This window comes from Beta vulgaris, chromosome 1 (assembly GCF_026745355.1).
Source record: "Beta vulgaris subsp. vulgaris cultivar EL10 chromosome 1, EL10.2, whole genome shotgun sequence".
NCBI classification, from domain to species: domain Eukaryota; kingdom Viridiplantae; phylum Streptophyta; class Magnoliopsida; order Caryophyllales; family Amaranthaceae; genus Beta; species Beta vulgaris.
The window spans coordinates 54,276,956-54,291,354 of record NC_079202.1 but is presented as its reverse complement, the minus strand read 5'-3'; the positions used below and the strand labels follow the sequence as shown (position 1 = coordinate 54,291,354).

The following is a 14,399-nucleotide window of genomic DNA, read 5'->3' as shown; positions in this document are numbered from 1 at the left end:
TTGAGATGAATACTATAACATTAGCCATATTACATCACACTTCATCTTCAGTCTTATCTTATTTTCATAAAGTATTAGGAATCAATCTCCCAAAATTTAACAACTTGCTTTAAAACGTTTAAAGTTATTTAATGTGATGGAAATATAATAATTGAAATGGGAAATTAAAGGGAGAATACTAGCTTAGATTTATACGTATCCAGTGAATTATATCACAAATATAAGTTAAAGTTCTTGTATAAAAGTTAGGTTTCTAACGAGATCAATATACTTCTTCTGTTCCAAAATATAGTTCCCACTTCTATTTTGGGTGTCCCAAAATATAGTTCCCATTTCCATATTTAGTTTCACATTTTTCCGTAATTTGTCTAGAAAAATGGTGTCCCATCATTTATTTGCTTCTTGAATTTTGTTTTATTCTTTGTTTATTCAACCAAAATGTTAGAATTAATGCTCTTTCACCAATTATTCTCCATTCTCTTTCCTAAAATCATCTTTTCCCATACAACATTTATTTAAATAAACAAAAAATCTTTACTATCCCTACTTACATAAATTACCGTGAAAAAAGGAAAATGGGAACTATATTTTGGGACGGAGGGAGTATAAGCTAAGTATATGGAGTTATGAGAAATTCCATGATAACACTATGCTTAGTGATCCCCCCTACATGCATTCGAGAATCCTCAATGACATCAATAATATATAGAAATTGACCAAACTTTTCTTTTATGCATGGTGCTTCTGAAACACATGCAACCAGATATGATAAGATGAAACCTAACTCTACGTTAGTGTGTGGATCAAACATCCATTATACATGAGAAATATTAATTTCTTCTTAGATTAAGAAATGATTTTCTCGATAACTTGGTTGCAATTAACACTTGAACAAATTATACATATATCGTTGAAGATTTAGAATATAGAGTAAAGTTTAATTCATATTATATTATTTGATCGCTTGATTATGGTGTCGTAATTCAAACAATATATGTAATAATACTATGCTACGTGTGATTTGTGTTTACTTTCGTCGAAGTTTGATGAACAACGAACACTCGCTCAATGCATTCGCACCAAGAGGGCGTACCTCACGAGCCTTGGGCATGTGCTGAAATTGTTAACGTTGCAATTGTCAGGGACTGATTGCACGTTGCGATCAATGTCGCACCTCGCAACCCACGAAGGATGTCGCACCTCGCGACGTGCTTGCGTGGGCGTGATTTGCTCGCGTTGATTCACGATTTTCTATGGTTATTCAAAGTTTCGTTTCGGTTTTTTGAAACAATGTAGCATTGTTATAAATATGGGAATACTCATATAATGAAGGATGTTGAGAAAACTACTTCTTTCATTTGCACACAAACTCTAAAGATCAAAATCAAAAAATTTCATCACTACAAAATCTCACAAACTCATTTTCAATTGATAGTGTTCATACTTAGCATGACCACTATTATTTTCTTCTTTGTATCTCGAAGATGAATTCCATGAACCGGTGCTATTAGAATAGGGTCAGAATATTACTTTTGGAAAAGTAAATCATGCCCAAAAGATTGTTCATCTTGTAACCCTTGTTGTTTTTCGTAATTTCCCTAACATATACTCAGAAAGGAATAAAGGATACATAATATCTACCATCAGATATATCTATTATAAAGTAGAACATATTATCCAAAAAAAAACAAATCGAAATATTAAACAACTAATACTATTGAGTCCGTCTTTTGTGTAACGCGTCACACTCTCACACCATCATTTCCTTCCCCTTCTCTAGAGTCTAGACTTGCCGTCGAACACACTCTAGTAGAAATACTAGCAAAATGAAGTTAACAACCACCGTGTCCAAAAACGAGTCAACATTTACTCCTTTCCTACCGGTGAGCATCATCTGTCGGTTAAGCCGCAGTAATCTTCGAAAACACCAAATTACCAACTTTCTCACACACGCGTCTACCTCTCTCTAACTATTCTGATTTCTCATCATCAACCTTCATTTTCTCTCTCCTCTCCTTCTTCCATGGCGGCAGCTATGGCGGGTCCTGCGAGAATCGCACCTTCTTCTCAAACAATGGTGTCCTCTCCAGCTTTCTCTCCGCCGAGGCAGTCGTCGGAAGTTTCGTCCAATTCTTCCGAACAACCTGATTCTATTAGTCGAGCTTTGAGTTTCTCCAGAAATGGCGATTCTCAGGTATTCTTCTAATTTTTCTTCAATTTGATCTCTGTAATTGAGGTAAATTAGTAATTTCTAGAAATTTTGCTTTAGATTGAAGTTGATCACATTCACGGCTACCTAATTTTCAATTTAGCTGTGTTCTGTGTGATTTCAACTTGTGATTTCAATTTGATTTTGAAGTATAGATTTGCTGTTTCATTTATGTTTGTGATTTTTTTTAATTTGAATTTTAGTCTGCGGATTTGCTGAAGAGTGAGGAGTATCGCCAGCTTTTTCGCCTGCCTTCTGAAGAAGTAAGTCAACTCGATGAGCTTACTTTTCTGTTCTACTATCATTTTATCAATTTACTTTTAGTGTTGAAAATCTCCTCATATATACTATACTATACTATATATATTCATCCAACTAACTTGGCAACTGGCAAACCTCAATCACGATAGAAAATAGGACAAAACTTATTATCGATCAATATATACTTCTATTATATTACATACAATCTGAAATTGTGCTCCACTCAAGTCTGTATAATGTCCCTCATTGTATGATCAACTTTGGCGACTTGGTGTCTCATCTTAATCCACTGCAAGGGAGAAGGTAACCAAGCTTATGCACACAGTGAGCCTATTAAGTCCTACTCATTAAATACCTTCGTTTCCAAATTTGACTAGATTAGGAAATAGAAATACAATCTTGTTGGGGTGCAATGTTGGGAGAACCTATTGACTAAGAAATCTACTTTCTTAGGTTTTGATATTTCCTTTTGGAAACTCATTGTATAAATGTATTAGCCCTTATCTAAACTTATTGCCATTATGGGGACTTATGTAAACTTAATTTAGTTGTGAATTGAACTTTAACTGCCTTTTATATGGACTTATTGGCCCTTTTTGAACTAATTTGAACTTCTTTGTCCTTAAGATGTCCGAAAGCTTGTGTATGTAAGGTGAAAAGAACAAAGCCCAATAGTTACGTAGTTATGGAACAAACATGTATTATATAGTATCACTGCCACAAAGTGGTATGCAGTGAGTGTATAGTGATTTGGGGTGGATGTGCTTTAGACATCTCGAATCACATAAAAGTCGCCTCCTTGTGATTTGGGGAGACTATGCTTGTTGTGTACAACACTTCCTTCATCCCAACATACGCCAACAACTATTTTGAAGAAACACATGCATATGGAAACTAGCACCTAAAACATAATCCCAACAAATGTAGAAGTGAACGCGAGAGGCAACAAATCCCATGTGTACTTGAATCGATTGTTCAAAAATGCGGTTCCGGTCGTGATCGCGGTAACAGTCATGGCGATGCGGGAACGGGGATGATATAGTTGTCGTACTGCCGTCTACCAAATATCGCCTCAGACCGTGAGATATCCCTTGAACCAGCCTAAAACACCGTTTTTTACACCTTTACGGTGCGGGAAGTATCGGTTTGGTAGATTTGAATTTTGAAAACCTTTATGACACGGGCGATACGATACGATGTGGCTTTGTTTTGACTCCATGCTTGAATCTAATATCATGTAACTATTGTATTCTTTTGTGAAAGACCAAGCCACAAACAAGGCTAGTATTCAGCCAGCATAAGGGTGTACTTGTACCCCTGTCATTTATGGTAGAATATATCGCTTCTCCTTGTTAGTTTGCACCTTTGGGTCTTTAGCCTAATCCTTTAAGGCCCAATCACCCTATGGAATTTGCTCCTGAAAAAAGGAGATTTGTTGGGTATATGTGTGAATTGTTAAGTTTCCACATTGAATAATTGTGGTGGGAACTGTTGTACATAACTGTTGCAGCTGCTACTCCTTTTGCTCATTGGCTTTGGGATGAAAAGCTACTATGAGCCACACATTTGGACTATGTGGTTCTCCCCAGCACTTAGATCTCATGCTGGTCCCTTGGATTAGTCCTGTGAGCCTGTGTTGGGTTTGATGAATGTTAGTGCTGGTTTCACAAATATGATTCACGAGTTTTTATCTGTTATTCACATTATGAAGGACTTCCAACACAAATTATGCCCTTAAATGCTAAATCTCATTCACCACTTTACAAACCTGAACCATAGCTCTTCTAACACTTCTTTCGTGACAGGTTCTTTTGCAGGATTTCAACTGTGCATTACAAGAAAACATTCTTCTTCAGGTAAAAACTGATTTTATTCCATTTTATTTTACATGTGATCTTCTGTTCATCTTTTTTTTTTTTTTTTAATACAGTTTTGCTTCATTGCCATTTTCTGTCTCTGTTGTCTATCTTAGTTATCTCATTTGTCGTCTGCTACTGGCTTTCTGCTGACTTGTGCACTATTATAGATAAAAAGTGTCCAAACTTATCCTTGCAGTCTTGGTATTGTGGTTGTTTCTGCAGGGTCACATGTACTTGTTTGAGCACTACATCTGCTTTTACTCCAACATATTTGGATTTGAAACAAAGGTAACTTGCTACCTCCATGGTACACTATATAGTGATATATGTGTATCCTGCACAATGCACATGATTAGGTAATAAGTGTTGACTTCTATGAAATAGCACAAACTTGAACTAGCTAGACAATTTAGAAATCTGAAGAGCTGATATATGCCCTCTCCTTGGGGGGTTGCATTAGTGTCCACAGGTGGTTCCTATCAGGGTAGGGGTATTGACGAGTCCCTGAGCTTTTTTAAAGATCACTATGCTTTCGCTCTTTAGAACTGAAAGCCATTTCTAAAAGCACATAGGTGTACTAGAACCAATTACAGTTCACTGTTGATGCTTTAAGGTGATAGCTAGGTGAATTTGTCACATTTCCTACAGTTATTTCACTGTTACCTATTTGCACTGAGGATTTGTTTTTACTTTGTGGTTGCTCTTCATTTGCTTCAGAAAATAATCCCTCTTCAAGATGTTACAGCTGTACGAAGAGCAAAAACTGCTGGAATCTTTCCTAATGCTATTGAAATTGAGGCTACTGGGAAGAAGGTAACTGATGCTATTCCAAATTTTCATCATTACCTTTGGCCTACGCCCTAAAGTCCTATAGAAAGTTGCTAATTGGATGCAGTGATGATTTTGATTATTTATATGATTTTCGTGGTCTGCAGCACTTTTTCGCTTCTTTTTTGTCCCGCGACGAAGCTTTTAAGCTTATTGATGATGGTTGGTCAAACTACGCTAATGGTCCTAAAGTGATGTTGGATCAACAGGTATCCCTATATCTTATATCTAATTATTGTTAATGGACCAGCAGTTGGGAATTATGAATTTAGATTGGAAGGCTTGCTCATCCCGTGGTCATGTTATATTGATATGCTTATATGTGGTAGTTCATTTATGCATGTGTTTGTCAATCAGGTTTAGGTTGTTAATTTGTGGAATACGAGTATAGGCTCTATATAATACCAGAAAAAGGATTAACTAGAGCTGCTTGTTTACCTTACGCGTGATTATCGGAAAATATGAATGAAGGATGGGGTTAGTCCTATTCTCTTTCTCTTGGGGGGGGGGGCGCGGAGGGGTCGTATTAGCTGCAGAACTTTGTGAAGATAAGTTCATTATGGGCGTCAATTGGTTTTTAAAGCTCCGGAGGGTGGCCTTGTAAGTTGTAACTGCTTATTTCAAACTTCAAAGTGCAGCAAGGAAGGATGATTGATTATATAATCCGAATAGCTAATGAAATTACTAGCATGTGGAACGATTCTTTTTGCAGCTTGATGAAATTTATGCTCTTGTTCACTTACTCTTTTAGTCTCCAAAGGGTGATATACTGACTTTCTAGAATTTTATTTTCTTGGAGTTAGATGATAGTCTTTCTTTTGTTCTTGATTCTTTCTCCAGCTGAAAAGTTGGGGGGAGAATAGAGGGGCAAATGGGGCACTGTTTGCTTTAGTTTAAGATAACCCTTTTAATTGTCATTATGGATTGTGATGTACCATCATGAGTACTCTGCTTCGAGCTTTCAAAATTGTTGAAATAAGGTTTCTAAAAACCCATGGTTTTAGCTGCTAGTTTCAAATTTTACATCAATGTAATCCAAATTGTTCTGAAGACTCCTGGTCCAGGCAGGGTGAGAGGGGTTGCATTTGGTTATTTTCAATTAACTCTTGATTAATAAGCAACAACTATATGTAAAACAAATGAGCATACACAGGTTAAAGAGCCATTGTGGTTGACAATGCACCGATCGAAATTGGACACTTGGAAGATCTTGCACATTCAAGATAATCTTAGTTTTTAAATCAATCAGAACCATGTACACATATGCATATAATGTTGGTGTTTGGAGAACAATACGTTACTTGAAATAGCGTACTTTTTCTTTTTTACCTTGCGGACACAGATTATATGTGATTGTTTTCTAAAATCACAAGATTACGGGTGCATTCTCTAAACCTTATTTTTCTCGAACTTATTGTAACCTATTGGTACTTGTATGAACTTATTGGAACTCTAAGCTTATTTGTATGAACTTATTGGAACTCTAAGTTTATTTTATAAGGTGTTAGAAACTTATTGGAATTTATTTCAAATTATCTGAACTTATTAGACCGAAAAGTTTTTTTTCAAGATGAAGAGAATGCACCCTACGTCTATCACGTCAGCTGCTATAGTACTCATGTTACTTTAAATGATGTTACTAGGTGAGGATTTTGGTTTGGGTTACTAATTGAAACATGCAGAACACTATTAGTTGGGAGTAATACTGAATCTTAGGGCTATTTGAGATGTGTGCACTGGTATATGGACTCCAAGCTCTTCAATATATTTTTGTATATTGAGACTTTTGACACCCTGTTGTCTTTTAGGATTCTAAATCTGAGAGGATATCCCAGTCAAATGCACAGACTCCAGCTGAGACTGCCAACAACTCTGATTCCTCAGTTAGTGAATGTGATTCAGATGAGAGGTATATTAGTAAACAACTCTTAAAATTCCTGTTTGATTTTTTCATATAACTGACCTTTTTACTTTGAGTTGTCTTAGGAACTTGGAAGTGTCAACAGCAGAAGAAATCAAACTCCCTCCAGATCATGTGCATGATAATGCTATGTCAACTGTCCAGGAAACTCCTCATGTTTTGGAAGAGAAACAAGATGATGCAGAGCCTTCTACTTCTTCACGGTCTATCAATTGGAACCTGGAAACTCAGGAAGCTCCTGAAAGTAAAAAATTCTCTCCATTCTTCTTTTGTTGATTCATCCTGTATGCTTCATATTTTTCTTGGTCCTCGGTTACTAATAAAACTACATCATACATCCATAAAAGAAATTTAAGTTGGCAGATAAAAGATTATAGATTGTCCAATTTGTCAAGAGCTGATTGAGGTTGCTCAATTAGTTGGCATTAAAGCTCTTGTCAGTGAAGTATCTAGCATAAAGTTTATATTACTTTCGATTAAAAAAATAGAAGTGATTGGATAGTGGATGGCCCAAATGTTAAGAAAAGAAGTTCGTTGCTGGTCTTGTTTGCATTTCAACAATCTTTATTGGATAGGCGAATATGAGCAACTGAACTCTCTGTTTTCATCTCTTATGATTATGCTATATATATACTTCTTAGTAGTGCCGCACCCTATGTAAGATCACACTCTAAGATCCTTCACATCTTCTGATGTTGCCTTTCCTATGTGCAGTACCTAAATGCTACACCAAGGTTGCAGAGTCCAAGTTTCCGGTATGTTCATGTTCTTATTGTACCATGTAGGAGTATTTTTTTTAACAAAAGTTGCCAGTTGCGAAAATTAGTTGCCTGTTGGGCAGTTGCCACTGGTGTGATAATGGTGTAGTTACGACAATTCTCTCTGTGGCTTGCAGATAGATGTTGAGCAGTTCTTCAATCTTTTTATTTCTGATGATGCTGTTGGGTTTGTTAAATCCTTTCATAACAAATGTGGAGACAAAGGTATCTCTCTCAGTATTTACAGACATTGTAAAAAGTATCTAGGGGACCTTTTGTGAAGGAAATCTGATTATTGACTATGGGACGGACTAGGGAGATAGCATTTTCAATAGCTTGACTGTCGGAAATAGATATAAAGAGCAAAGGAACTTGGAATTTTACTAGTCTGAAGCATGTGCTTTCTTTATGTATTCAGATCTTAGGTGCACCTCGTGGTCGCCTCATGACAGGTTTGGATATACTCGTGTGAAAACTTTTCAGCATCCTATTAAAATATATTTTGGTACGTTACATCTCTGTTGAACCAGAATTATGTCAACATATAAATTGGGAATGGCCTAAGGTGCTATTTTCTTTTCTGTTTCTTAAGGTGCGAAATGTGGTGGTTGCAAGGAGACCCAGAACTTTCAGGTTTACAAGTGCAGGTACGCTGCACGTTTTTTGGAAACTCTTTTGTGTCAGCATCAACAAAGACTGAAATGGAGCTCCGTCCTCTATTGTTTCTTTTGGCTTGACATGACTTGTTGGGAATTCATTTCTTGAACTTGTTACTTATAAAGGGGAAAGGGCTATGCTGACCGTCAGTCTAGATTTTTTTTTTCTGGGGCCGGTGTGGTGCATATCAAAACTGCGCCTATGAGACAGGCAAAAGTGCAGCATATCAAATCTTGTTTTGGGCTCATTGGTATTACTTCAGTTTTGTCGATGCTGAGTTTTGCACCGGAATAAATGATTCCTGATGTATGTCAATTATCAGTAATTAACTAGGGCATCATTTTGATTCTTCTTTTTCTCCGTCAATACCTTGTCAGACATCTGGTTATCAAGACTTCCCAGGAAGTGAGTGATGTCCCTTACGCAGACTACTTTATTGTTGAGGTAAATCTCTGTTCTTAGTTCCTGCTAAAGACAATGGTGTCACATTCCGTTACTAAAGTGACCATCAGTCTATAATTACATCATTGATTCTGGAGTTTTTCACCAAATATGTTTAAAATATGAGATTAATAATCTATGCCTTCTCATATCTGTATAGATAATTAGATTTGAACATGGTGTTTAATTGTGTGGGTGTGTCTTGAATGTCTTGACCTTTTTTCTTCCAAAAACCTCCTCTATGCTTCAATATAAATGTCTTGTTTCTAAAGTTATGGTGTTAGACAAGCAGTGTTGGAGGGTTCCAGGGCATAGTCCAGAAAAGCATGCTCCATAATAATCTTCATGACCTACATGTTCACTCATGGTCAGGAATTGCTAGGAGCATCTTTAGGGTGAGGGTTTAGTTACTAGCATTGTGACTTTGTGAGCATTATCTATAGTGCCTTCTGGGATGGGCCTGCCAACATCCTCTATGTTTCTGTAGAAAAACTTTGGCTGCAGTTATCAATTGAGTGAGTGACCCACGTGGACCTTAGGAAGCTGCTCAAATTACTGTCAGATTTGCCTCTGAGGCCCTGTGCCAACTTCCACTGAAATTCGCACAAACTTGTGTTAGCTTTGGAATTTGCTTGCTAGCAGCTTTGCCAGGACTCAATTTGTAAAGCTATCTAATAACGAAGATGGGTAGCATGTTACAAATCTGAAATAAAAAAGATAATAAGGAACCAAGCTCTATTGTAGAAATCTGGAATATTGATGATAATGATAAAAAAAGCTCATAGATAGTAAGCAGCAATGCAACATAACATTATTATAGGTGGTTTTAGATCTTCAGTAATCTCTGATATTTTTAAACATGTACCAGATTTACCAAATTGTTTAGAGTAGTTGAAGGAAGTGGAAAGTTTTAGGGTTTTCTTGAAGAAGCTATAGCAGTACCAACTGCCATAGCGCAAATGTTCCCCTTTCCAGAAATTTATAATAGGTTCTATGATAGTAGATAAGGATCATTATGGTTTCTAGATGTGCAAAAGTCCTATATTAGTTCTCCGTTGTTGAAAGCTTCACTATATAACTAAAAAGTTTACATGGAGGTTAGGCTTGTGTGACCCGACTAAGATAGAACAAACAACAAAGTCCTCAAGAGTGATTGAAATAGCCACAAAGTGTCATAATTTGGTAATAACGGAATTGGGAAAGAGACTCTAAACTTCTCAAGAGATGTGGTTTTGTTTTCTGTACTTGTTGGATTCTTCCATTATTATACCACCAGATTGCTAAGTACATCCTCTGTTGTTGACTGTTTTTCCCTCCAACCAGCAACCTTCTGTTATTTAACTACTCTTCTAATGCCTTTCCAGGGACGCTGGGATGTGCAGAAAGACAATGATCAATCTGAAGGGTGTATTTTGCAAGTGTATATGAATGTGGCTTTTTCTAAGAAAACCATGTGGAAAGGTTTGTTGATGAACTTCTCTTTTTCTCTCCCCGTGATAACTAATATAGGGCAATATTTTTTAGAATAGTTTTTTTTGGGTGGGAGCAGGGGGGTTGGTTGGCGGAGTGGGGAAGGCTGTCCTAGTGTAATAATTAATTAATTCAATTAATTCAACTATTTATCTAGCACTTTTCAAGCAAACATTCATATATAATGCTAGGTAATAAAATGCAAGTCACCCTGTCTTTAAAGATTGTTAACCATATTAAGTTATGATCCTTGCTATAGTATTATGCACAAATGTGCACGAAAAAGGGCAGCTCCATTTTAGTTTGATGTGATTCAGCAGCTATACAGTTGCTTTACTCTTGCCGACTGACTGACAATTAATTATGCTTGTCCTGTTTTCCAAAAATATGGCTTATGTGTCCAATACTCCACTGTAGTTTGTAACTGTCGACACTTTAGAACAGTTGGGGGTTGAGACTATTGATGAAGTAAGCTGGTTGCCTGATAGAACTGCCTGAACCAGACTACTATAATAGGTTCCCTCGGCCCCCAAGTTGGATGTGATAATTTTTCATTTTTCTCTCTTTTCTTGTCTGAGGGGAGCTGGTTGCGAACTATAAAGGAATTGCATGATATTCTCCTAGAAAATGTGATAATATGAGTTAATTAGCTGCAGATTGTTTACTATCAGTTATCAGAGACGAGAAAAGCCCTCTTACATGCTCTTCCAAATTATATCAAGTATCAACAGTATGCTTATCTTACTGCTTGCTCTCTCAACCACGTACTTATCTTTCTAGAGCAGACCCAAGTTCCCTGGGGGCCGTCAGATCCGTTTTGTTGTTAAAAGCAATTCTAGAAGCTAGAGAGCATCAGAAAAAGAAAAATGTGTCCAAATCCTGAGCTACCGTAATGTCCATGCAGATTTTAGTTTTGCTTGTACCTTTTCTGCCTTACAGCTTTGTGGTAATACTGAGCCATATGAAGACAAACTTCCAGGCATATGTGTTTATTGATATGTCAAGTAAGATTTTGGCTCTCTGTGTTTCTACAAGCGAAGGACCAAAGAATGTATATATATATATATATATATATATATATATATATATATATAGAGAGAGAGAGAGAGAGAGAGAGAGAGAGAGAGAGAGAGAGAGGAAGAGAGAGAGAGAGAGAGAGAGAGAGAGAGGCAAGATCACATGAGAATGCTCCTTACATGAGAAATGAGAATGAATCTCAACCACACGATTAGTTTAGAGTTACAACACTTATTCATTAGAGTTATATCTCTCAAAAAAATTTGAATTATAAAAAAAATGTTTTTTTTTGAATTTTTTTTTTTCAAATATTTTGTTTTTGGAGGTACATCACTTTTTCATTAAAGTTACATTACTTATTCATAAGAGTTATAGCGTGTAAAATTCATTCTCATTTCTCATATAAGTATGCATTCTCATATGAACTCACTTCTGTATATATATATATATATATATAATATATATATATATATATATATATATATATATATATACAGAAGTGAGTTCATATGAGAATGCATACTTATATGAGAACTGAGGAAGTGTAGTATATATATAACTTGGAGTATCTTTTTAGCCAATCCTCATCCTTTAAGAACTAACACTTTGAAATTGTTGTTGCAACATCAATCTTTATGAGCTTAATCTACTTTATAGAAACTGAGGTATATCATGTTTCCTCAATTTGGTCAAATAAGTTGGATTTAGTTATAGATTGAAGTGAAATTAGCAAAATAATACAATTTAATATTATATGTGAAACCCCTTTTTGTATGTAGTACGTTGCTTCTGGGGGATCAGATCAAGGTTTGTTCTTTGTAGGGTAACTATAGTGATTCTTGGCCGTCTTTTGCTGGTTTCTCTGTCTTTACTATCTCTTTGTTATTTTAGGGTTTTCCTCCAATTGCTTACCTTTGGCGCTTGTTAGACCCTCTTCTTTTATGTGTATTTTACCAGGAATTAGTTTTCTCTTATTTTTATTTTGCTGCAACTTTTCTTTTCTCTCTCATATAATCTTTTAATGTTTATTGCATATACTTTGCTATATTATAGGTAAAATAGAGCAATCAACATTAGAAGAATGTCGAGACGTTTTCGCAAACTGGATACAACTTGTATATTCTCTTTCCTTGTACTGTGCAACTGCCTTTTTTTTGAAGCTCCTTAGAGTTCTGTCGTTAGTGAAGAATCTATGTTCAATATTTCTTACAGGCACATGAAATGTTAAAGCAGAATATTGAGAAAACAGAAGGTAAAGAAACAAATACTAATTTCAAGCACGTCCTTGCACTTAATGTATTTATAAATGTGCAGAATTTGGCATCAGTTTTGCATCAGTTGGTCTCATTATAATCATGCCTAAACATCTGGTGTGCAGAAGATGCTCTACTTAATACGCTCCAGGATGGCCAAGTTGATCAGCGAGTTTCTGAACAACCTGCAAAAAACATGGAAAGGAGCGCTGAGCCTCAAAGGACAAATGATACTGTAGCCAACTCATGGGGAACTCCTGAACAAATTGGAAATAACATACGCGGGAATCTGCTTCCTGCTACTACTACGGTTATGTCTACATTGAGAGCAATTGCAGTAAAGTTTTGCACATCTCTGAGAAGTCAAGGCAACCTCCAACTCTTTTTGGTGTTTGCATTTCTAATTATCCTCCTATTAATGCAGGTAGAATAAGTTCCGCTATATACTTTTTCAATCAGAAAATTCATAAACTAGAGAATTTTTCCGCTAAGCTATGGACCTTAAAAGCTTAAACTCACCCCACTGGTCCTCCATGTTGATTACTTTACTGTGTCTCTCTGCAGCTCAGCATTGTGGTGCTTCTAAGTAGACCACAACCTGTTCATCTAATTCCTCAAGCAGATTACATGAGTTCTGTGGGGCTGGGGGCTGGTAATAGAGCAGCAGAAGCAATGGCTTGGATGGAAAAACGAGTACACCTGCTTAAGGACGAGATGCTTGTGGTTGAGGCCCAACTTGAAAGGATGAGACATGAACATATTATGTTAAAATCACAATTGAAGGACCTTGAGGGTTTATATAAGCAGCAGAGATGACAATACCGTGATCCCCTGTATATTCTTTTATCAATCCCGTTATGGTAAACTGAACTTGTATTATTTACATCTCTTACTTTTTGGGTTTTGTGATTCAATTATAATTCTTTTTTGATGTCAGGTTCTGAGTCAATAGCTTTATTCTTGCCACTGAAGAATTGATCTTGTATGTATCAGGTGGCGTGGATGACACTTGCATTTTCTTAACACGTGAGAGTCCTCCTTGACGTTGTATCTTACATGTAATGTCGACATGCTATAATCAAGCTCAACCTCATGATCTTTTGTATACCCCCCTAGACTGTTATTTTGAGGACTTGTGGTCAGTTTGTAAACAAATACAATTGTAAAAATCTGTATGGAACAATTTGGGAGCATCGAACGAGCTAGGCATGCAGCTGGCCACCGAGAGCTAATACATCCTGCAGTACACAGAACGCCAATAAACACGAGTTGATGAGTACCCTTTGATTGGCAATCCAGAAAATCTACGATTTTCTTCCCCTTTTATTTTTGTGACCGCTGTTTGTGCATGGAATTTCAATCCACATGCAGGATTCAATTATCTTTCCTCGTTGGCCAACTGAATGATGGCTCAGTGTGGCTTTAGATTCATTTCGCATGTCAATAGAGACCATTTACTTGTACTTCAAATGTTCTTGTTTCATGTCATGATGCAGTTCCTTTTCAAATATAGTCATATTTTACTGTTGTATTTGATAGCTTCACATTTGGTTTTTTATACTTGTAAGTTGTAATCTTTGTAGTCTATGAGGACAATGAGGTTGATAGTAATTACTATGAGCACAGTTTAATAATGTAGCAATGTTGAGACTTGAAGGTGCTCGGATGTAACGTCTATATGGAACCTTGGTTTGACCTAACGGGTTAAGACTGATCTGTTAATTA

The 14,399-nt window shown here is 36.4% G+C and overlaps 1 protein-coding gene across 4 annotated transcripts; it reads left to right on the top strand.

Annotated features, from left to right (window-relative positions):
• Positions 1-1,814: 1,814 nt before the first annotated feature.
• On the top strand, positions 1,815-14,336 carry LOC104905273 (protein VASCULAR ASSOCIATED DEATH 1, chloroplastic). 4 transcript variants are annotated; one of them, XM_057394710.1, is made up of 19 exons: positions 1,815-2,194; positions 2,413-2,472; positions 4,276-4,326; positions 4,552-4,617; positions 5,047-5,142; positions 5,265-5,366; positions 6,966-7,066; positions 7,144-7,322; positions 7,793-7,833; positions 7,974-8,061; positions 8,255-8,341; positions 8,429-8,483; positions 8,871-8,937; positions 10,299-10,395; positions 12,475-12,536; positions 12,634-12,673; positions 12,803-13,098; positions 13,239-13,534; positions 13,612-14,336. In XM_057394710.1, exons 1-18 carry the CDS (start codon positions 2,024-2,026, stop codon positions 13,488-13,490), a joined length of 1,911 nt encoding a protein of 636 aa, XP_057250693.1. In that variant the 5' UTR covers positions 1,815-2,023; the 3' UTR covers positions 13,491-13,534; positions 13,612-14,336. The 4 variants fall into 4 exon arrangements, with proteins under 4 accessions (XP_057250693.1, XP_010692056.2, XP_010692054.2 ...); XM_010693754.4 differs by having other exon boundaries at positions 1,816-2,194; positions 12,800-13,098; positions 13,239-13,507; XM_010693752.4 differs by having other exon boundaries at positions 1,816-2,194; positions 12,800-13,098.
• The last annotated feature ends 63 nt before the right edge of the window (positions 14,337-14,399 follow it).

What these genes read in the sequence shown, in the direction of transcription:
- LOC104905273 (XM_010693754.4), top strand. Translation starts at nt 2,024, where the DNA reads ATGGCGGCAGCTATGGCGGGTCCTGCGAGAATCGCACCTTCTTCTCAA. An exon ending in AACTCAGGAAGCTCCTGAAA is followed by an intron (nt 7,323 to 7,792) that starts GTAAAAAATTCT and finishes TCCTATGTGCAG; the next exon opens with TACCTAAATGCTACACCAAG. An exon ending in TCGCAAACTGGATACAACTT is followed by an intron (nt 12,537 to 12,633) that starts GTATATTCTCTT and finishes TATTTCTTACAG; the next exon opens with GCACATGAAATGTTAAAGCA.